Below are 24,890 nucleotides of genomic sequence, written 5' to 3' on the forward strand. Positions count from 1 at the left end.
ATATTTCAAACATGACAATTAAATGTTGTATTTTATTTATAATTTCCCTAAATATGATTGTTCAATTTGGATAAAGCACTAAAAATAATACTTTCAATTATTTTTAAAATATTTATGTAATATAATTTTAATGATTAAGCATATTGTTGGAGGGTTTTTTCCCAGGCCTATGGCCGGGCCTAATATCCAGTCATGTGCCCACAAAGTCACTTGGTGGCCTTATCAAAGACTCGCGACTTATATAAGTTGGGTTCGAGGTTTCGGGTCGGAGGACAGGCCACTACTCTGGGAGCATGGAAAAGTTGCTCCTGCGAAAGGGGAAAAAAAACACGCCATATCGATGAGATTGAACCCTAATGCAAAATAGAGAATCATGCAACATTAAATACGCTCACCAGAGGATCACGTCACATTAAATGCATTAATCATAGGGTCACATCGCATTAAATAAATATGAGAGAAGTGACTTCAAGAGGATATCTCTCCCCCAGCCGTAGAGCATGGCTGCCTGACTCTCTAGACAAGGCATAAAATGGAACCTCCAAGTATCGAACATGAGTTATATTCTGCTCACTTATTATATTTTCTGAATTCTCTACTTTCCTGCATAATCTTCGAGAAACATTATTAACTTAGGCATAAGTGGCTCATTCGGTCACCCAAGGGCCACCTCCTACCAATCTGTTTTTGGTGTCAGCAGGCTTTCAAAAATCGAAGACCCGAACTTCTAAGAGTCTAACCCATAGGCATATGAAACACGACGCCAATACATATAATTTGTACTCAAAAATATATTAGCCAAAAGTTATAAAGAGGTTAAAAAAATCATAATATCTGAGAATTAAAAGTTATATTTTATGCTACACTTATATTGTATTATGTTTTTTGTAATATTCGCTATTAAATCAATATTTCTTGTTTAAAATAAAAAATCTAAAAAATGATAAATAATATCACATCAACTATAGGAATGAAATGAATGCGTAATATATGTTGTTTATTGGGAAATAAATTATAGTTATTGCACAAAGAAATGTACCTAATAAATGAAGAAATAGAGAAAAGAAAAAAGGGTTTATGATGTTGTTTTGAATGTAAAGTTCTTTTGAATATTATGTAATACGTATGATTCGAAAGGTCCCATGGGTGTTCTCTCACAGTTTTTTATTTTTACTTTTATAATAATCTAATGATTATGATGCGTGATCATTTTTGGATATAAACTACCAAGGAAAATGACAGTAAGCGGCCCAACTTGTATTCCTAAATTTAACCACCGCCTTTTCTTATTATTAAAAATTTTATGTATAATTATTTTTATGTATTTTTTATGTACTTTATTAATATGATTAATTGTAATATTTTTTAATTTAAAAAATTATTTTAGTCAGTCACATCAGTATAGTGTATAAAAAATACATAAAAATCACTATATGTAGCATACCTTTTTTTAAAAAAAAAAAAAAAACTTACTAATGAAAAAAATAATTATTAGTAAAGTTGTGTAAAAGATGTTAAAAAAATATTTAAAAAATTGAAAAAAAAAAGGTTTCAAATACACAGTCTCGTTTATCCTCGTAGTTAAGATGAAATGAGTTGAAATAAAAATTGAAAGTTGAATAAAATATTATTAGAACATATATTTTTAATATTATTTTTATTTTAGGATTTAAAAAAGTTGAATTGTTTATTTTATTTTGTGTGAAAATCTAGAAATATTATGATAGTTAAATAAAATGAGATGAGATAAGAAGTTTTGTGAAATTAAATGAGACCTTAAACACACCCTACAAGCTTGGCGGTCCCTATCATTGTCCAAATATCAAACTCTCTCTCTCTCTCTCTCTCTCTCTCTCTCTCTCTCTCTCTCTCTCTCTCTCTCTCTCTCTCTCTCTCTCTCTCATTTTTTTTTATTAAGAATAACATGAATCTAGCTATGCTTATGCTTGCATCTAGGGGGAGTTCAGTCCGGTCTGGTCTCGGGAGGTTTTGCATATCAAATCGGACTCATTCGATCTAGGGTTTTTCCACTCTAGACCAGACCCAACTCCCTAAAGACTGGTCCGGTCTGGTCCGCTTGGTTTGTTTGGTCCACCCTATGATTTTTTTTTTTTAATATCCAATGACATTTTGTTTAATACTTACGTAATTATATTGTGATATATTTAATATATATATAGTATACTATTATATATATATTAGTAATATGCTAGTACTATTAGTCTATTAGTATATAGTAAATTAGTAATAGTTATTACCTTATTTACTATAACTAATAATACACTAGTACTAGTGTTATAACTAATAATACACTAGTACTAATATTATAACTAATAACTATATATAATACCATATTAAATAATATTAATAATAGTAATGCTCTTATTACTAATACTCTATGTAGTTATTATGATTTAATACGAACATATTACATATTAAGTTAACTATACTAATATTATTATAAATTTATACATATATGATATATTATAATTTATACTATAACTTTTATAATATGTTAATATATTAATATATATACTAATACTATATATTATAGTTAATAGTTATACATGAAAGAATATAATAATACATTGATACTAAATATATATAGTTATAGACTTATAATGATTTTGTTATTATGAATTTACGATTAGTATAACTATATAATTGTGTTAGTATTAGACTATCAGTAATTCAATATAGCTATATTATATTAGTTATGTTGAATCAGTTAGTTATTATAACTATATTCTATATTATTAGTATTAATATAAATATTAGTATTACTTATAGCTATATAGCCAATATTAGAATTGAGAGTCTTAAACTATATAATAGACTAATAATATTAGTACAACTATATAAGTATACTGTATAATTATATATTAGTATTAATTATAGTAATTAGTAAAACTATATAATAGTATTAATAGTAGACTATTAGTATAACTATATATATTAGTATTATTTATACTGTTATAGTGATTTAGTATATTATAATTTCTATATTATATTTATATTATAACTCTTATAATATATTAATATATATATACTAGTGCTATATATTATAGTCATACATTAAAGAATATAATAATACATTCATACTAAATATCTATAGTTATATTTCTAGTGATTTAGTTATTAACTTATTATGATTAGTATAACTATATAAATTATAATAGTATTAGACTATTAATATAGTTATATATTAGTAATATTAGTTATGGTGAATCAGTGCTTTAATATCATTATATAAGTATTAACTATAGTGATTAGTATAACTATATAAATTATAGTATAGTGATAATTATATTAATTAAATATAAGTATAGTGATAATTAAATTATATTAATTATAATGATAAATATACTATATAGCTATACATAGTATTAATTATAGTGATTAGTATAATTATATAAATTATATAATAATATATTAGTATTAATGGTATACTATTAGTATAAGTCACTATAGCTATTGTTGAAGTATTAGTTATAGTGATTTAGTATAACTATATTAGTATAAGTATAATCTATATTATATTATTAGTATTTTTTTATATCATATATAATTATATATAACTATTATATAAATAATATATATAAATAATAATTTTTTTTAAATTTCCATTCAATCCAGTCTGAAAAACATATTATTTTAGCTTGATATATAGTTGTAATAATAAACATATATATATATATATATATATATATATATATATATATATATAATTAATTAAAACGCTTCATACGAAATTCTCGATCCTCTCGTGTCCTTCCAAAATCGCATATTTCCATCTCCTTTGTCAGCCATATAAAAATGGGAGGCTCATAAAGAGGATCCAACATGTGGACTTAAAGTCAGGAAGAACTGGACTTGAACAGAATCCACTTGTATGGGGTTCAGGATTTTCCATGTAATTAGATTATTAATAAATTAAATAAATAATATTTATAGTTGTGAATGGATAAGGATTGTGTAATTATTTTTAAAAATTAAATAAATATGATATTTAAATAAAAAAATTAATTTTTAATATTAAATTTTATTTTTTTATTTTTAAATAATTATACGAATGTTGCACACTTCATACCATACGTATCATTACTGAACAAATGATTATGCGCGACGGAGGAAAGCAGCCAGAAGGATCTCGGAAGTTGACCACGTTAATTGAACCATGGGCATCGGTCTAACTGGGCTCGCGACGTGACGAAATCGCTGAGCGAAGCGATTGGATTGACCCAATGAAAATACGCCACGTAAGCACGAGGACAGAGGCTGCCTCAGTACGGAATTCCGTCTAGGTTCAATGAACCTAGAAGTGCTCTCTCTTCTCAGGTTCCTATTTAATCCTGAATTTCGACGGCGACAAGAACCGGTCGAAAACAGAGAGATAGAGAGAATTCAGAGATGGCGCTTGCTTTTGCTGCTTCTTCTTCTTCTTCTGCACCAACTGCATTTTCTGGTTCTAGCTTCCCATTTTCCTCTTCTTCTTCTGAGCTCAAAGGTGATTTTACTATAATTCAATTTCATTTCGTTTTATTTTCGTGAATCTCCAAGGCCGTTAGATTTTGTTCGGTTACGTTGCATTTGGGTTTCTCGTTATCTGTAACTGAAATATCGTTTTTTTTTTTGTGTTTGAATTTTCAGCTCCACAAATCGGTTCGCTCCGGCTATTGGATCGGGACCGCACTCATGCTCTATCCCGAGCTGTGAACTTCTCCCAAAGACGGTGCTCGGTCAAGCCGGTCAACGCCGAACCTAAACGGAATGACTCGATTGTCCCTCTTGCGGCAACGATTGCTGCCGCTGGTAAGTTTGTGCGTCAACGACTATCAATTGATGATTAAAGTAATCATAATGGTGGTTTGTACAGAAACTCATTTCGGTTTTGTATTTGAATCGTGCAGAAGTGGTGGAGAAGGTAGAGGTGGAGGATTATGAGCGATTGGCTAAAGAGCTTGAAGATGCTTCCCCTCTAGAGATTATCGACAAGGCCCTTGAGAAGTTCGGCAACGACATTGGAATTGCGTTCAGGTAGCTTTCTCTTTCTCTAATCGTTACTATTAAATTCAAATTAACAACTTTTTAGTTAGTGGTCTACAATAGATTATTCGATTACCATATCCAGTTGAATGTGAATGTATTGCTGAATATGCGAAATTATCGTAACGAATACCCGTTTTGTGAGGAGGGGAAAATTGATTATACTGTTTGATTTAATACCAGAGGTCACCTATCAAAAAAAAAAAAAAAAAAACAAAAGATAATACCAGAGGTTGAGGGGGAAATTTACATCGTCCCGCTATGTTGACAAATACTCATTCTAAGAATATATACTATAAAAATTCACAAAGTTGCATACTGATTTGGTAAACATACATTTGTTTTTTCAAAATACTAACTAGAGTTTCTAGAACCCTGTGATGACAGAATTTCATAAATTCTAGCACGCACCATGTAATCTTTCCACAAATTCTCGCTGATTCAAATGGTGATGAAGCGGGTTTATGAGGAATAAATAAACAGAAAGTAATCATTATAAAATTGATTAAGGGGCTCGTGAAAGTTGCTTGTTGCGGCCATATTGAAACCTGTAATTCTACTAGGATTCTCTCCAATCTTGTGGTTTGATTTTGTTCGTAGGTTGCTTCTCAGGTTTTAGACCTATATCTAATCCTTGTATTTATAGGACCATTCTCTGGGTAGATTTGTGGATTTGACCTTTTGCCCATTGAGGCGACCTGCTTAGTAACAAGTGTCTATTTTTTTTGCAGTGGTGCTGAAGATGTTGCTCTGATTGAGTATGCACATCTAACTGGTAGACCGTATAGAGTCTTCAGCCTGGACACCGGGAGGCTAAACCCAGAAACGTACCAATTATTTGACCAAGTGGAGAAGCATTATGGCATCCGCATCGAATACATGTTTCCTGACGCTGTTGAAGTGCAGGCATTAGTAAGGAACAAGGGTTTGTTTTCTTTTTATGAGGATGGACACCAGGAGTGTTGCCGTGTGAGGAAGGTAAGGCCCCTGAGGAGGGCCCTTAAGGGGCTTCGTGCCTGGATCACCGGCCAACGAAAAGATCAATCTCCAGGTACTAGGTCTGAGATTCCAATTGTCCAAGTGGATCCAGTGTTTGAGGGGATGGATGGCGGGATTGGCAGCTTGGTAAAGTGGAATCCAGTGGCAAACGTTCAGGGTCAAGACATATGGAACTTTCTCCGTACCATGAATGTGCCTGTGAATTCATTGCACTCGAAAGGATACGTCTCAATTGGTTGTGAGCCATGCACAAGGCCGGTCTTACCAGGGCAGCATGAGAGGGAGGGAAGATGGTGGTGGGAAGATGCCAAGGCTAAGGAGTGTGGCCTCCACAAAGGAAATATCAAGGAAGAAAACACAGCTCAACTAAATGGTATTGAAAATGGAGCAGCCCATTCAAGTGGAACTGCCACGGTTCCTGACATTTTCAACAGCCAGAATCTGGTGAACTTGAGCAGAAATGGGATAGAGAATTTGGCAAGATTGGAGAAACGGAAAGAACCATGGATTGTTGTGCTCTATGCACCATGGTGCCCCTTCTGCCAGGTAAATAATTTCACAGAAATTTCTGAATTTGCTGTTTCCTACGTTTTCTGAATTAATCTGATCATCGGATTTTGTGTGGATTTTGAACAGGCAATGGAAGCCTCATACGTTGAGTTGGCTGAGAAATTAGCAGGGACGGGGGTGAAGGTGGGAAAGTTCAGGGCAGACGGGGAGCATAAGGAGTATGCCCAGCGAGAACTGCAACTAGGAAGCTTCCCCACAATTATTTTCTTTCCCAAAGGCTCTTCTCGGCCAATAAAGTATCCTTCGGAGAAGAGGGATGTTGAATCCTTGACAGCTTTTGTCAATGCTCTTCGGTGATGGATTCTTTGTATTTTTTTAAAAGAATTAATGGAATGTGTGAAAAAAGTAGATCCAATACTTTTTTCAGTTTCAGGTGTAGGGTACTTTTTAGGGGGAAGGTAAATAATAAGTTTGCATCACAGCAAAATTGGTACTTAGATGTGCCAAATGGCATCAGGAGAGTAGTAGTGTCTTTGTATATTGTTGTCCGTTTTCCTTTTTTTATTTTGTTGTTGTTGTTATTGGTGTAAGAGTCGGTTGTAACATGCAATTTTGGAAGTTTATTGTTCATCTTGTGCTTCAGTGGAAGGCAGTAGGGCTCCCCCAATGGTATCAAACAATTCATGACATCGGATTTTCTCGTCTTGCCAAGGAAAATATAAAATAAAAAAGAAAAAAAAAAAACGCCCAACCCCATTTTTCTCTTGGGCTCATATCCTCACTTTGTGATACGGTATACATTATGTTTAACATTTTTATAAGAGTTTTGTTACATACAAATACAGTTACACACTAATCTATATATCAATATTGATTTATTCATACTTAAAATTTAAATTAATACTGTTTTCAATAAAATCTATTTTTTGACCAATCACATCATATTGGTGTACAAATTAATACACAATTATACTTGTAATTATATTTTTCCTTTTTGTAATGTGTTGGATTCAGTCACTGCTCTTAAGCAGATTCTTTCTACTTTCGGCTTTCTCGTCTCTAAACCAATTTCTCCACTCGTATGGATTCTCATCTCAAGCTTTGCAGGTCTGTCGGTATTTTATTTGAGGAAAATGCCTGACGATGGTTCCGAATCTTTTTTTTTTTTTTAATTAATGATTAAAGAAGCATTTTATTAATAGTTTTGCTACATACAAACAAATTCGAGTATTAATCTGTGTATCAATACTAATTCATTTATATTTAAAATTTAAATTAATAATGTTTTCAATAAAATCTACTTTTTGACTAATTACATTAAATTGGTGTGCAGATTAATATATAATTGTACTTGTAACTATATTTTTTCTTTTTTAAATAATGTGTGATTTTTTTAAATATTTAAGAAGATTAAGAATAAAAAATACTAAAATAAAATAGAATTATACATATGGGGACCCAATATTGATACATGTAACACTACCCTTTACTTGGGAATCCTTCTTCTTATAGAAGGTTGATTAGCATATTGTTATATTTAACACACACTAGGCCTGACATTATTTTCTCTGTACATCAACTCAGTTAATTTTTTGGATTCCCCTCTTGTTTCTCACCTTCAAAGCTGCTTATAGAATCTTACAATACATAGAAGGTTCTCCTAGTTAAGGAATTTTTATTTTTATTTTTATTTTTATTTTCAGCTTCATCTTTTATACATCCAAAGGCATTTACAGACTCGGATTGAGACAGTTGCCCTAATACCAGACACTTAATTTTAGGAAAATATGTTTTTCTCGGGGACTATTTGATTTCTTAGAAACATACTGTATCTGGATCATTTGCTAAAACTGAATATAGATCCATGACTTTAACTATATCTATATGAACTCATTGAGATTTTTTATTTGCTTCGAGATTTGTCTGTTGATCACGATAAAGTTGCCTTAACTTTTTTATAACAATCAAGCAGCCCTTCATTTTGCTACTAATCACGTATTTAATGAGAGAATGAAACATATTGATTAGATTATCATCTTATTCGAGATAAAGTTAAAGAAGATATCATTCATATTTTGTTTAAACATATATACACCATCTTGAAGGCCTATTAAGATTGTAATTTCTTTGCATAATAGTACAGTTTACACACATCATCATACAAACTCAACTATGAACTGGTTAGGTTAGTTAACCTTTAGTTGGCCGGCTTTTTTTATTTTAATTTTCCCTAAGCTAGTACCTTATATATATTGAAAGGAAATATCATAGTTTTATAACATACAAGAGTTAGAAGATGGAGAATTCTTTCCGCTATGGAAATCTAGGATAGATTATGATAGTTTAATAAAGAGCATGTAACCAAACTCATTGTTTGTTGCGGTCCATTGCGCCAAGTTGTGCACCTATTGGCCTTCGTTATTTTCTGGAACAATTTTTTCGATTATACCAAAAAGAAAAGTTTTCTTTCCATAGTCTTCCAACTTTATTTTACAATAACCATCCTCGATAAACCCTTATTCTACTTGCAAAATATTCGTGATCAATTACATGTTTATTTTTAAAATAAATTCTATGCTCTAGCATCAATATTTAACATTCTTGAGATTAAAAAAAACATATCAACCCATTTCATCTCTTCTAATTATTACAATTTTTTTAAACTTATAAACAAAATACAATAAGCAATTAAATTTTTTAAAATCTCAAAATAAAAATAATATTTTTCAACTTTCAACTTAGATCCCATCTCAACTCAACTCAATCTCTAAACCTCTCCTAAATAATCATAAAAAGAATATGTTTTAATTTTCTCAATTGTGTGTAGAGTTCACCACCAAGTTGTGCCTCGGAGAGGGCCCGGAAGGCGGCAGGGGCGTCCATTTGGGGAAGAAGCTGAATACCTGGCCGTGGTATTGAAAACCCGTGCTGTGCTTTTCCTTGAGAGGCCTCGTACTGTCCATTGTTACGCCAGGTCTTGCTGCAGTGAAAGATCCATTAATAAGAAGGAAAACAAGGATGAGAGATAGAGTATTGCGCCGAAGATTTGAGGATTTAGAAGAAGAAGCCATTGGAGATCGATAAGTATGTTTGTTGGTGAGCTAGAGATAAGAGAAGTTTAAAGAAAGAGTTCAACTTAATTACATATATATTTACGAAGCAAACGATACTCCCTTTCCATGCAATTCCCAGGTTGATTGACTTCATGAACACATCCGGTTCCTAATTAAAATGGCAATGAAAATGTAAAATGGCAATGAATTTCAGTCATGAAAGCGATACACGAGATTCCTAGCCTCCACGCGGTTAAAAGGCATTGACCTGTGATTCCAAATTATCAACTATTTCGGAGAACCTTCTGACTAGGAATCACATGGTATTCAGCTTCTTCCCCAAGAGGCACAACGCGGGCCTTCCAAGAGGCACAACGCGGTGGTGGACTCTACACACAATTGATAAAATTAAAACATGTTCTTTCTATAATTATTTAGTAGGGGTCTGGGTAGTGGGTTAAAATAAAATGAGGTGAAAGTTAAAAATTGAATAAAATATTATTTATATTTTGAAATTTAAAAAGTTAGTACAAATTATATGGTCTATTGCAGCGAATATCTTTTCTGCGAGTTACAAATAGGGGTGAGAATCGGCCGGTCCGGACCGAATAAAAAAAATATAATTTATATAAATAATTTTATAAATTAATTATATAATTTTTTTTACTAATACTAATATTTATAATTATATACTAATACTAATATCTATACTAATACTAATAGTCTAATATGGTATTAAAAAAAATAATACTAATAGTCTAATATTATAATATACTATAGTTATACTAATATAGACTATATAGTTATATTAAATACTATAAGTAATACTAATACTAATATATAGCTAAACCACTATAAGTATAACTGTATAACTATATATATTTAGTATGAAAGTATTATTATATTCTTTAATGTATAACTATAATATATAGTACTACTATATATTAATATATTAACATATTATAAGAGTTATAGTATAAATTATAATATACTAAATCACTATAACAATATAACTAATACTAATATATAACTATACTATTAGTTTACTATTAATACTATTATATAGTTATACTTTTCACTATAATTAGTATTAATATATAGCTATACAGTTGTACTAATATTATTAGTCTATTATATAGTCTAAGACTCTTAAGTCTAATATAGGCTATATGGCTATAATTAATACTAATATTATTAATACTAATAATGTAGAAAATAATTATACTAACTGATTGATTCAACATAAATAATATTACTGATATAATATAGCTATACTAAATACCAATAGTCTAATACAAATTACTGATAGTTATACTAACTGATTGATTCAACATAACTAATATTACTAATACTAGTATAAGTCTATAACTATATATATTACTAATAGTAATATATACTAGTATAAGTCTATAACTATATATATTACTAATAGTAATATATACTAGTATAAGTCTATAACTATATATATTTAATATATATACTAGTAAACTATAATACTAATACTATAAATAATACTATACTAATTTATACCATAACTCTTATAATATGTTAATACATTAATATATACTAGTAATATATATTATAGTTAATGTTATACATTAAATAGTATAATAATACATTGATACTAAATATATATAGTTACAGACTTATAATGATTTAGTTATTATGAATTTACGATTAGTACAGACTATTAGTATAGACTATAGTATTTCTATATTACTAATAGTCTATAACTAATTGTAAATTCATAATAACTAAATCATTATAAGTCTATAACTATATATATTTAGTATCAATGTATTATTATACTATTTAATGTATAACTATTAACTATTAACTATAATATATAGTACTAGTATATATTAATATATTAACATATTATAAGAGTTATGGTATAAATTTGTATAAATTTATAATGTATTAGTATAGTTAACTTAATATGTAATATGTTAGTATTAAATCACTATAACTACGTAGAGTATTAGTAATAAGAGTATTACTATTATTTAATATAGTATGACATGGAGTATTAATAAATGTGTGGTGTTTGAAGAAATATAATAATACTAGTATATTACATATAGTATTATGTACTATTATTATATATAGTTATTAGTTATAGTATTAGTACTAGTGTATTATTAGTTATAGCAAATAAGTTAATAACTATTACTAATTTACTATATACTAATAGACTAATAGTATTAGCATATTACTAATATATATTAATATATATAATAGTATACTATATATATATATATATATATATTAAATATATCACAATATAATTACATAAATATTAAACAAAATGTTATAAGATTAAAAAAAAGTCAACCGTAAACCGAATGAACTGACCGAACCGGACTGGACCGGACTGTCCCAACCCTTACGGAGTTCAGTCCGATCTGTAAAATTTCTCCAAATCGAACTAAACCGAACCGAACTCACTCTTAATTTCAAATAATCCCAAAAAGTGACATTTTGTGCCGACCCATTGGGATGGAAAGAAAACTTGTTGCAATTTACCATTTATGTCAAAAATATTTTTGTGGCGATAAAAAAGTTGCCTCAATATTTATCATTTCTATCCAAACCACACGTTGTTGGAAATAAACGCCGCAAAGAGTGACAAATATTTCTTCCATTAGCTAAGATATCGTCGTAAGTAAGAGTATAAATTAAAGGAAAAAGCTTGTTTGCTGCTAGGTTTGACCGCTAGTAAAATTTTTTATTCAATAATTATCGTTGTAAGTTATTTTAGATATATTGATATATTTTTTTAAAAATATTCGAATATATTAAAAAAATATGAATGAAAAAATAACAACAAATTGGATGGCACAGTCACCCAAAATGGAAAAGTTTCATTTCCAGAATCTTCCAACTTCATTTTACAATAACCGTCCTCGATCGATAAACCCTTGTTATACTTGCAAAATATTCGGCTCAATTACATGTTCATTTCTAAAATAAATTCTATGCTCAAGCATCAAGATTTAGCATTTTTTGGATTAAAAAAACATTTCAACTCATTACATCTTTTCTAATCATTATTATTTTTCTAACTTCCAAATAAAATATAATAAATAATTAAATAATTTTAAAATTTTAAAATAAAAATAATATTTTTTAACTTTCAACTTAAATCTCATCTCATCTTAACTCAATTTCTAAATCTCTCCCAAATAATCATAAAAAGAATATGTTTTAATTTTCTCAATCGTGTGTAGAGTTCACCACCGAGTTGTGCCTCGGAGAGGGCCCGGAAGGTGGCTGAGGCGTCCATTTGGGGAAGAAGCTGAATACCTGGCCGTGGTATTGAAAACCCGTGCTGTGCTTTTCCTTGAGAGGCCTCGTACTGTCCATTGCTACGCCAGGTCTTGCTGCAGTGCAAGATCCATTAATAAGAAGGAAAACAAGGAGGAGAGATAGAGTATTGCGCCGAAGATTTGAGGATTTAGAAGAAGAAGCCATTGGAGAGGAAAGAGTTCAAATTTTTGAAGAAGAAGCTGAATGTTTGATTGTTTGTTGGTGAGCTAGAGATCAGAGATCAGAGAAGTTTAAGGAAAGAGTTCAAATTTTTTTAGAGAAATAATACTAAGACTTGATCAACTTAATTACATATATATAAAGCAAACGATACTCCCTTGCCATGCAATTCCCAGTCAGAGGGTTGATTGACTTGAACACATCCGGTTCCGGATTAAAATGGCAACGAAAATGTAAAATGGCAATGAATTTCAATCATGAAAGCGATGGTCAGATGTGATTCCTAGCCTCCACGGCGTCCACGCGGTTAAAAGAAATTGTTCTGTGATTTCTAATTATCAACTATTTCGGAGAATCCTCTTTACAGGTAATCACAGGGTATTCAGCTTCTTTCCCAAAGGGATTCCCTACTGCCTTTCGGGCCCTCTATGGGGCACAACTCGATGGTGGACTTTACACACAATTGTGAAAATTAAAATATTTTTTTTTTATAAGAAATATTTGGATAGTGATTTGAAATGAGATAAAAGTTAAAAATTAAATAAAATATTATTAAGGGCATGTTTGAGATTGCTGTAGGAGTTTTAAAAAGTATTTAAATATTCTTAAAAGCTATTTAATGAAAAAATTAGGTCGTTTAGATGTTACATAGTAAAGTACTTTTAATTTTAAATAAGTTAAAAAATACGTTTGATGCTTTTTCCTCAAACGTTTTTTTCAGATAATGCGGAATGTAATTCAAATTTTAAAAAGACAATTAATGGACAAAAATATCCTTACAATTTTAAAATAATTACAAGTTTCAAACTTTTAAAAATATGATCATAATTTTTAAAAATTCAAATAATCATCATTTCTATCTTAAAAAGTATTTTTTTAATTTGTTTCCAAACAAACGTAACATGTTTAAAAGTGCTTTAAATATATGGTTACCAAACAGTAACTAATTTTTTAATATTAAAACTTATTACTTAAGTTATAAATTATAAGTCTTAAAATTATAAATTATATTTTTCATTGCAATTCTAAATATGCGCTAAATATTATTTATATTTTAAGATTTTAAAAAGTTAGTACTAAAATTAAGGTCTATTGCGGCAAATATCTTTTCGGCAAGTTACAAATAATCCCGAAAAGTGACATTTTGCGACAATTCATTGTGATGGAAAGAAAACTTGCTGTAATTCACCATTTATGTCAAGATATCTGTAGTGATAAAACACTCGCCGCAATATTTAACATTTCTGGCCAAATCACATGTCGTTTGAAATAAAACGCCACAAAAAGTGACAAATACTTCTTCGCTAAGATATCGCTGTAAATAAGGGCCTATAAATTAAAATGGAAAAACTCTACTTTTTCGTCCATTTCTTATTTCCCTTCGATCTGTCTCTCATATTCACTGCCCGCAAACTTTTGCTTTTATTTCCCCAACATTCTCCACTCCCGCGAGGTAAGATTTAAACCCTAATTTCTTCTTTCTCCTTTTTCTTCTTGCAATTTCGAACCCTTATTTCAATTTATATTTGTGCCAATGTCTGTTGTGAGAGAGATTCCTTGTAAACCTAATTTGCTTTAGCCTTCAACGCCCAAAGCCCTTGTAGGTTGTTACGGGCTGAAACCCAAGTTTGAAGAGGGGAGACCCTTGATAGTCATGGTTTTGTCTAAGGGCAACGTGTGAAATCTACGTGTTGAAGTCCTTTGTTTTTAAGATGTGGGTATTTAAGTCATTTAATTTTTATATTTGTTAGGGCTATCACTGAGTCCCATTTAGGTACCGTTTGGCCACTGAGATAAGATATGAAATTCTTATCTCAGTTTTCAACTCAGCTGAAACCATATTACCAAACGCCACTGCAGGATAAGATAAAACCGAAAATTTTGAGTCTCAGTTTACTGTAGCCGAGTTGAAATAAGTTTGACAGGAACAGTGTTGTTTTTACGAGTACTGTCCTTGAGTGTAGGCTACCGTTGTGGACTTTCCCGATTACCAAAGCATCTTGCTCACTGCAGCACTCTTTCTCAAGTCATTCCAAAAAGAAAGCAGACAATGAAACCTAGCTGCAACAATACTCACACGACTCCCTTCTTCCAAAAATGAAGAAATTCCCAACTGCTGAAATCCTTCCTCAGCATTTGTTGGTCACGCCGTTGGGTTTGTTTCCACTCTATACGCATGTGCTGGTGAAAGAAGGTGAGGAAAGCTTGAGACCATCGATGGCTTGAAGGTGAGATTACCAGTGACCCAATAGCTTTTCAGTAGATTTTTTAGTGTAATTTGATGTGATTCGATTTTTACAAAACATGCCCAAATTCATCTTATTTTATGTACCTTCATTGTTCGGAATGTTTTCATGGCCGTGCGAATATTTGACACACCCAACTCTGGTTGATATTTTTCGCTCGATTGATTGGTGTCAATGTTGAAGCCGTGCGAATATCAGTACAGAAAACCCATGTGTAGGACACCATCTCCTCTTTATATTAGAGCAGAATCTCTCCGTAAAGGCTGTTTCTTATCAGCCTGGAGGGTGAGTGATCTGACCTCTATGTACACAGCAGTACATGGATTTGCAGAAAAATAGAAACCAAACAAGAAGATTAAAGTGCAAGCAATTACCTAACGAAAATGGAGGAAGTCAGCTGCAGCAACACCGATTGCAGAAGAAAAAAACATAATAAAAATGAAGAAGAAAAAGGAATGGACGACGTGTATGAGAAGAAAAATAAAACAAAGAAGAAGAAGAGTAGTGTGCGGTAGGAGAAATGAGAAGAAGAAAAGAAAATGAGACAAGCCCTAAGGCAAGGCCAAAACACACCGTTTGGGGAGAGAGAGCTGGCTGAAAACAAGCCAACAAACTGGGCTTCCAACAGCTACAAGGCTGGGCCCAAAATAGGATTTAAAACCCACTACAAATAAGCCTATCTAAAAATAGAAGGGTCCAACAAATGAAAATAGTACAATCAAAATAAATAAAAATAAAATAAAAATACTACAACTCAATATTAATAAAATAAAATATTTAAAATTCAACAATAAAATAATTAAAGTAAAGATTAATTTAAATGTAAAACAATAATTAAAGTAAAGATTAATTTAAATGTAAAACAATAATTAATATCAAGAAAGCATATTAAAATAAATTTCACAAATTAAAAATCATAAAATAATCCAACGATTAACACGTTAAATTTAAAATAAGAGAACCACTAATTCTAATAATTTAAAAAATCATTCAATAAAAGAATTCACCATTCCACTTCTCTTTACTGTACCTGTTTTCTTGGATATTAACCGTTTTTCTACGCATGGAAAGTAATATATACTTAGAACAATTTAAAATTTTAAGTATCCCATCTAAAAATTTTATCACAAATGATTTATAGTATTTCTTTTTCTTTTAAATGAATACTAATTGTTCATAAACGTTTTATGATAAAATAATTTCTGACATGTTAGATTATAGTTTAGATTATAAATTTCATATATTAAAAAATATATCATGTCTAAATTAAAAAACGTATAATAATTTTGAATAATAAATGAATCCTACAAATTTAACAAAAATATTTTAAATATTGACATTTCTATATTCTTGACGATAATACATGATTATTATAAGTTGATGATCGTACGTAGATAAATATGGGTTTGATTGTATTCATGGTAAATCAAACTTGATTTCATATTTTATATTAATATTGACTATGTTAGGCTAATATATATTTCTATATAATAAATGTCACATTATTTTATATATTCTTCTTCAACATATAAATTTATTCATCTATAACATTAATATTACATTCATGGAATGAGAGTTAATTCATTGGTAGTCATTTGATCATTTTTTTTCCTTATATTAATGGAATTAGTTTTTTCTTTATATTTTACAGTTCAGGCAGTTCGCTAGGGTTTTGTCTTATTTCTATTGTGAGAACATAAAATTAAGTATTTAAGCATGAAGTTAAATAATTTATTAATCATTTTTCTTTTGTAAAAATTCATAAATTTTTGTAAAATATCTAAACTAGGCAAACGTTCCTTAGATGTTGCTCTATTACTAGTATATATATATATATATCTGTGACAGTACATCATCATTGGAAATACCCATGTGAAGTAGTAACATTTGGGAAAAACTAATTCTAGTGAATTTTGCCACTTTGAGCGACGAAATATGGCGTTTGAAAATGTCATTTTTTCTTGTAGTGAGTTGAATTATTTATTATATTTTGTTTGAAAGTTTAGAAAAATTGTAATAATTAGATGAGATGAGTTGAAATGCTTTCTAAATCTAAATAAGGCCTCAAATTTCTTTAAAATTTAAAATATCTTATTTTTAATTTTTATTTATATTATGTTATATATTATAGCTAAATTACTAATTAATATAATATGAAATTTTAAAATCTTATTATTCATGTCTATTAATCATATAACATAAAATTAATATAATATTTGATTATGATATAAGACTTAAAATTAATATATCCAGATACCTGGTCCGGTACCCGGTTGAACACCCTTATTAAGTTATAACATAAATTAATTTTATAATTTTAAATATAACATTGAATTTTGAAATAACATATAAATTTTAATTTTATAATATAAAATTAATATAACATAAAATGAGGAATATGGGTTAATCGCTTACTAAAGTTTGTTGAAGTATAATTTTGTTTATCCGTAAAATTGAAAAAAAAAAGTGGACTTGACTGGACCAAATACAAAAAATATTAGAAGTTCTGGTTTTAATAGTGAATCAGTCTGGTATCAATAATTTAGTTTTCAAAACTGGTGCATTTCGATTCAGTTATAAAAAAGTCCAAAACGAGAATGATTACACTCCTAACAATCACTGAATGGTGGGTCACCATGAAATTATGTGTAGTGATGGTATAACTTAAGGCTGATTTATTTGTTTTCACAAACAATCTTATCTAATTTCATTTTATTTAATTATTACAACTTTTTCAAACTTCTAAATAAAATATAACAAACAATTAAATATTTTCAAATCTTAAAAAAATAATAATATTATAATAATATTTTATTTAACTTTTAACTCTTATTTCATCTCATCTTATCTAATTTATGTAACTAAACGGGACCTTAACTTGCATCAGGTTCCAGCATTTGTTCCTCTTACTTAATAAACCGAAACGAGATTTTCTTTTGCCAAAAAATAGGTACTTTATGGCAGTTTTCATTAGTTAAAACTTTTTAAAGGAAAAATTAAACTCAACAGTCCCGAAACTATTACTTTTCAAGTTAAATTTTCTTGTGGACAAAGCAATCGTATTTCGGGGTTGCAATTGCAGTGGCAGTGCAGTTGAGCAACCTGGTGGCTATTGCCAATTGGCGGTGGTTGAGCAGCCTATTAGAGGCTCCATTCCTACCTTAAACTCAGTGAGTTCTGAACTTTGCATTAGCAAAATTGATTACAAAAAAAATGTCATGGGCAATGAGTCAATGACATGTTAATTTATTAATGATAAATTCTACCGCTATAAAGAAATTTCACAAAAAATAAATTTACAAATTAACATATTATATCAAGTCACATTAGTTTATAGATTTATTTTTATTTGTAATTAAAACATTTCTCTTTTATTAATTAATTAAGATAGATGGTTGGGTGTACATTATGGCCAAAATATTCTTCCCATCAAGGGTTCCAATTTTTTTTATTAAAAAAATATTATAATATCATTAAAAAAATATTTTTCTAATTATTAAGTTAACAAAATTAAAAAAAAAAAAATTATAGGGACCCATATATCGGCGAGCTTAGCATTTTTCAACCCTAACCTTTCTTATTTGACAGCAATGCGGAGTATTGAGAACTGACCCACATTTGCATTTAGCCCTCTTTATGCTCGTGACAGGCTGCAGGTTATGTTACCTCAGCTACTCTGGATTTTGTATGCTTGCTGGCGGTGTCTTCATACATCCTAATTTTAGTACACCTCTTGATGCTTCATATTAATTTGTCTCAGTTTTGGTACAGTTTATTCTATAAGGAATATGTTAGTTACAAAAAATAATTTTATAAAAATAAATTTATAAATTTACGTATTTTATTATAATATATTAATTTATAAATTTATTTTTATTATAAAATAATTTAATATATAACATAAAACCATACCAATTTATGAATTTAATGATAACCCTGTTAATACTATTGCAATTTTCCTCGCAGCCCTGGAGTTTCTGGCACTTGTACTTACTTATATTGGTGCAAAAAAAACAAAACAAAACATCAAAGGCCCACTTGAGAAAGGTCTAGCTCTAGCAAAATTATATAAATGTAGTAGTGTCATGAATTAACCTATAGTTTTCATTTGTTTTGCCCTACTAGTAATCATAATTCCGTGTGGTTAGCAGTGCTAAGTCATTAACCTATAGTTTTTTGTTTCTTGTGCAAAATTAAAGGAGACTTGTGTTTTTTATATCCTCTAAAATGCTCTTTGTCAAAATGGTGGTGGCCATTGAGCAACTCTACTTATTCATGCCCACTCATGAACTAAAAGCAGCACAATGGTCATGATTAAATGAATTGAGGGAGGTTATAATTTATTTATTATTTAAGTTACAATAAAATAGTCTGACCTCCAAAACTTTGAAAAAAATGTTTGTAAGTTGGCATAGAAAATACATCTTTTACCTTGTTTAAATTGTATGATCTACTTTATATTATAACTTAGTTTTAACTTTTTCATACAAATCAAATATATACCTATTCCAACTTTGAAGGTCGAAGGTCTATGCCAATTTAGATTTTTTTTATAGTTTATGTATAAACTTTATAATTTAGAGTGAAAGAAATGTAAAAATGACTGCATATGAAATCTATGTAATAAGACTATTTCTCGACTTCAAACCTTAAAATTTGGAATGCCTTCGCGGGGTTTGAAAAATAGTGCTGGGCTGCTTAGCTCCTATGCCTCGTGTTGTCAACTTTCGGCCATAGTTCATGAGGTTATTCCTGGGAATTCAATCAAAGAAACGAGTACCGTAACTCTCGGACATCTTTACGGGAACCAAAAGGTTGAGAGACGCCAAACCTGCACTGCCTCGTTTGAGTAATGTCTTCACTTTCCTTCCTTCACTCTGTAGATCTCTCGGGATCTGTCAGACTTCAGACCTCTCTCTAGACGCCAAATAAAACCACAGTCAAACAAAAGAATCCAAAACACAAAGAAAGAAATAAGTCTTGGAAGATAATGCAAGGATCTGTAAGATCACCCTCCGCACCAATTATGGTGACGAAGTAAGCAGAAGCTCCTCTTCCATAATGGCAGCCTCTAAGATCACCCTCCTCACCATCTTCTCCATCTTGACAATACTTTCCCCAGTCTCCCAAGGTAAATAAACACAACTGCAAAATAAAGAAGAGCCACCAATTTTGTACATTTATCTTCAGTTCTTTACGTTTTGCGTTGCAGCTAAACCAGTAGGATTCCAACGAATCAAGCAGCAGCAGAAGGCACAAGGCATACGCACAGGCACTGAACCCTTCGTGGGTGTGAACATTGGTACTGATGTTTCAAATCTACTGTCACCTTCAGCCATTGTATCTTTCCTCCAACTCCAAAAGATCAGCCACGTCCGCCTCTACGATGCCTACCCTGACCTCCTCAAGGCTCTGGCTCGCACCAGCATCCGCGTTATCATCAGCATCCCCAACGATCAGCTCCTCGCCATTGGTTCCTCCAATGCCACCGCCGCCGCCTGGGTCCGCCGAAATGTTGTCAGTTTCTTTCCAGATACCATCATCACCGCCATTGCTGTCGGCGACGAGGTCTTGACCACCGTGCCCTCCTCATCTCCTCTCTTTCTTCCGGCCATAGAGTCCCTCTACAGCGCTTTAGTTGCGGCAAACCTTCACAACAGGATCAAGATTTCGAGCCCACACGCCGCTTCAATAGTTCTTGATCCTTTCCCACCTTCGCAAGCTTTTTTTAACCAGAGCTTGAGATCTGCTATCCTTCCTCTGCTTCAGTTCCTTTCAAGAACTGGGTCCCCTTTGATGATGAACCTTTACCCTTACTATGTGTTTATGCAGAACAAAGGTTTGGTTCCACTGGACAATTCTCTGTTTAAACCCTTGACACCCGCTAAAGAAATGGTTGATCCAAATACTCTGCTTCATTATACCAACGTGTTGGATGCCATGATTGACGCGACCTATTTCTCAATGAAGAACCTCAATGTCACTGACGTTCAGGTCCTAGTCTCCGAGAGTGGTTGGCCTTCAAAGGGTGATTCTAAAGAACCTTATGCCACAGTTGAGAATGCTGATACATATAATTCGAACCTGATCAGGCATATTCTTGACCGTAAAGGAACCCCTTTGCACCCGGAGATCACTTCCAGTGTGTATATATACGAGTTGTTCAATGAAGACCTGAGGTCCCCGCCGGTTTCGGAGGCGAATTGGGGGTTGTTTTATGCGAATTCCACCCCGGTGTACTTGCTGCACGTTTCGGGAAGTGGGTCCTTTCTGTCCAACGACATGACGAACCAGACATACTGTGTGGCAATGGATGGAATGGAGCCGAAGACGTTGCAGGCGGCGTTGGATTGGGCTTGCGGACCGGGGCAGGCCAATTGCTCGGAGATTCAGCCAGGGGAGGATTGCTACCAGCCTAACACTGTAAAGGGTCACGCTTCTTATGCGTTTGATAGCTATTATCAGATGGAAGGGAAGTCCGCTGGTTCTTGTGACTTCAAGGGTGTGGCCATGATCACCACCACTGACCCAAGTAGGTTTTTAATCATATTATGGATTGAGAAATGCTATTTAGCCCACTAACTTCGACACCTCATGCATTTTGATTTTGATTTTTATTTTTTTTACTTAATAATTAAAGAAGTGATTATTAATACATTGATATATTTTTTCTATTTTAAAAACTATTTTAAAATGATAAAAAAATATGAATAAAAAAATTAGAAAAAAAATGAGAGAATAATTTTAGACTAGCGGTAACATGCAGCGGTTAAGTGAAGGTGGCACGTTAGCGGAACTCCTGTGGATTTCATACAACTTGGGCTTTTAAGCCAGCCACTGTTCTTCTTTCTATAATCTGGGGTTTCCTGCTGCAGTTCGACTCGTTCTGCTGTCACCTAGGTGTCATTTGTGGCTAATTGTCTCATTGTCTAGTTTAGTAAAAAGCTTAAAAAAACGAAACTTGTGGTTTTGATTGCTTTATTGGAGTTATAGTTTTGGTTGCGAGTGATTTGAGGCATCCACCTGGCAGAGGCACGGTTGTCTCCTTATGTGATTGGAATGTGGGAAAAAAGGCCTTGATAATTGCATTTCCTAATTGAAACCATGATCAACGATTTTCTCTCCTGGAGATTAATTGGATCCTCTGAATTCCATAGTAACCTGGCACAGTGGCAATCCAAAAGATTCCGGAAATGTTGCCCTGGCCAAGAGTCGCAGTCTGAATGAGTGCTTTATTACCATATGCATAATTGCAAACAGGATTCCATTACATGAGCATGCATTATTGACTCGTATCTATCTACTAGAGATTGCCTTAGGCCAAATGGGCTCCACACATTTCTACATGTTCTCCTGATTGATTTTGTAATTTATATATGAATATAATCTTTTCTTTTCTTTTATTTTTCCTCCCCTTGTGGGGAATTTATTTGCAGGTCACGGGGGCTGTATATTTCCAGGAAGGTGAGAAATAGTACTGATTGTATTAGTTCATCATACCCTTTTCATCACAAGTTAATAACTTCATTGCTCTTCTCTCTTCTCCCATGAACATAAAAAGTACAAAATGTAAATTTTTGGTATCAATTTTCAGTTAAACTTGCCATTATTTTGACGAAAGCTGCATTGTGTTCTTATCAAATTAAACTGTATTAAAATCTGTGTACAGTAAGAAGGTAGCCAACAAGAAAAGACAGGTGGTGAACTGGACACAAGTAAGTGGTGCAGCAGACAGTCTGAGATTCGTCCCCTTCTGCATCTGGCGAACAAGGGGTGTTCTTTTATACACAGCTTTCAGTATTTTGTTGTATATTCCTTTAATGACTCCATTTTGAGTTAGGAAACAAAACATAATTTGTAATTTGTTTTTTTTTAATTTGGAATAAGTCTGTTCTTGATCCCCTGCTTTTCTTTTTCTTATTTTTTTGGATTGTTATGGACCCCACTTTGTAGCATACGAGTTATGGAGCCACCAAAGCAATATGGACATACTGTACTAGATGTTTCTTGTTGATTAATGTCAGGAGAGAGGGATCAATGGCCTAACCTCCATTATTTCAACTGATTAATGGAGGAGGCTATGGCCGCGTGGAGGGTAAGCTATAGCCACCTTGGGCTGCCCGGGGTGAATTCCCTCCTTTCCCTCTCACCATCCTCCATCAACCTTCCCTGCATAGGGTGGGGTTTGTTTTAATTGTTTTTAGATTTTTTAAGGGTTCTTTTAAGACTTGGATGATGCTGATTGGCTAAAGACTTGGATGATGCTGATTGGCTAAAATGGGATGGAAACAACTATCTATTATGGTCATACATAAATGCATAATTTTGAGCTTAGATAAAAATTACTCCAAATTGCTAAAGCAATGGGAGTCAATGAATGCAACAGTAATACAGTATTTGGCTAGGTTATATGCCCATGAAAACGAGTCCAATTTTGTTAAGAAATTTCGTCTGGAGATGGAGATTCAGGCTGTGAAACAAAGCGGTTTCCCCCATAACAGTATTGTATTGTTTTATGCAATGTCATTTGCAGATTGTGTCTGTATTCCTGTGATGCTCCTCTCTGTATGTAGCTTGGGTTTGCTTCAAAGGTTTGGCCAAGTGATTTATAACGATTGTTCCTGCACTGCATCGAATATACTATAACGACACTGTTTTAGTATGTCTATTTTTGTGCGGTTCTGTTTCTCTATGCTGCATTTTGGTTAGTCTTTCAGATGGAAACAAAATACGTTGATTGCTTTCGGGTTTACCACTGAAACCCAAAGTTCGCTTTCTCATCCTCAACTGCAACTGTCGTAGTTTGAAAGTTGTGATCTTTGATCAAGAGAAAACACATGAAAGATAACTTGGGTGACCAGGGTTGAACCCTGGGAAACACTCGCTTCTGTTCACACTGTTCAAACAAAATGGCTAAGGGTTGAACAAAACAAAGATAGATTTGATTGGAAACGAAAAAACAATGAGATTCTCGGATATATATTTTGGCATAATCGAGCTGCCAAAATGTTCGACTGCCGAACGGAAGAACCGCCGCAATATGAAGAAGTGACAGAAGCAGTGTTTTTGGGTTGGAGAGACAGAGGGAGAGGTCAGAGGAGCAAAAGAAAAAGGAAAATTCTACACAAAACAGATGCAAAATGCGGTGAGCGTGGATCGAACACGCGACCTTCAGATCTTCAGTCTGACGCTCTCCCAACTGAGCTATCCCCGCTAATGGACAAATGCACCTTACCAAATTTATTTCTTAGTAGTTTGTTCCGAACCTAGAAGTCTCACACGACTTCTTGGTAGAAAAGTGGATAAAAAAAATGTGATTTTTCCTGACATTACTCTTTTTTTTTTGTTTTTGTTTTTTGCATGCACAGCTCTATAAATTACACTTTCAAGCTTATTGTAACATTGCTCATTATGGACAAAAATGGGAAGTCCTTTTCCCCATGTCTATAATTCACATGCATCTTTGATTTACAAGACAATCGGACAAAGAAAGGCCCCTCTCTGCTTGCATTGGAGAAACTTATGCATGTTTTATTCCATGTGAATA

General features: G+C 31.9%; 2 protein-coding genes, 1 long non-coding RNA gene and 1 other non-coding gene across 4 annotated transcripts; 2 read left to right on the top strand and 2 right to left on the bottom strand.

The window, feature by feature from the left end:
• Positions 1–4,346: 4,346 nt before the first annotated feature.
• Positions 4,347–7,197, top strand: LOC122278091 (5'-adenylylsulfate reductase 3, chloroplastic-like). The gene is made up of 5 exons (XM_043088174.1): positions 4,347–4,507; positions 4,651–4,812; positions 4,911–5,037; positions 5,778–6,591; positions 6,682–7,197. The coding sequence occupies exons 1-5, from the start codon at positions 4,411–4,413 to the stop codon at positions 6,910–6,912; spliced, it is 1,431 nt and encodes a 476-aa protein (XP_042944108.1). The 5' UTR covers positions 4,347–4,410; the 3' UTR covers positions 6,913–7,197.
• A 12,552-nt stretch (positions 7,198–19,749) lies between these two features.
• Positions 19,750–20,501, bottom strand: LOC122278248. Its single transcript, XR_006229317.1, has 2 exons — positions 20,365–20,501; positions 19,750–20,260 (listed from the first exon to the last, which is right to left on the bottom strand). It is a non-coding gene; the product is annotated as an uncharacterized LOC122278248 (long non-coding RNA).
• LOC122278246 (glucan endo-1,3-beta-glucosidase 1-like) lies at positions 20,341–23,244 on the top strand. The gene is made up of 4 exons (XM_043088403.1): positions 20,341–20,474; positions 20,556–21,875; positions 22,780–22,807; positions 23,013–23,244. The coding sequence occupies exons 1-4, from the start codon at positions 20,405–20,407 to the stop codon at positions 23,176–23,178; spliced, it is 1,584 nt and encodes a 527-aa protein (XP_042944337.1). The 5' UTR covers positions 20,341–20,404; the 3' UTR covers positions 23,179–23,244.
• Positions 23,245–24,484: 1,240 nt separating this feature from the next.
• Positions 24,485–24,557, bottom strand: TRNAF-GAA. The gene has a single exon. It is a non-coding gene; the product is annotated as a tRNA-Phe (tRNA).
• Positions 24,558–24,890: the final 333 nt, after the last annotated feature.

Source organism: Carya illinoinensis, chromosome 10 (assembly GCF_018687715.1).
Source record: "Carya illinoinensis cultivar Pawnee chromosome 10, C.illinoinensisPawnee_v1, whole genome shotgun sequence".
NCBI classification, from domain to species: Eukaryota; Viridiplantae; Streptophyta; class Magnoliopsida; order Fagales; family Juglandaceae; genus Carya; species Carya illinoinensis.

Coding starts and splice junctions, on each gene's coding strand:
- LOC122278091 (XM_043088174.1), top strand. CDS start 4,411: ATGGCGCTTGCTTTTGCTGCTTCTTCTTCTTCTTCTGCACCAACTGCA. Junction 4,508..4,650: donor TTCTTCTTCTGAGCTCAAAG/GTGATTTTACTA, acceptor TTGAATTTTCAG/CTCCACAAATCGGTTCGCTC. Junction 6,592..6,681: donor CATGGTGCCCCTTCTGCCAG/GTAAATAATTTC, acceptor GATTTTGAACAG/GCAATGGAAGCCTCATACGT.
- LOC122278246 (XM_043088403.1), top strand. CDS start 20,405: ATGGCAGCCTCTAAGATCACCCTCCTCACCATCTTCTCCATCTTGACA. Junction 20,475..20,555: donor ACTTTCCCCAGTCTCCCAAG/GTAAATAAACAC, acceptor TTTGCGTTGCAG/CTAAACCAGTAGGATTCCAA. Junction 21,876..22,779: donor GATCACCACCACTGACCCAA/GTAGGTTTTTAA, acceptor ATTTATTTGCAG/GTCACGGGGGCTGTATATTT.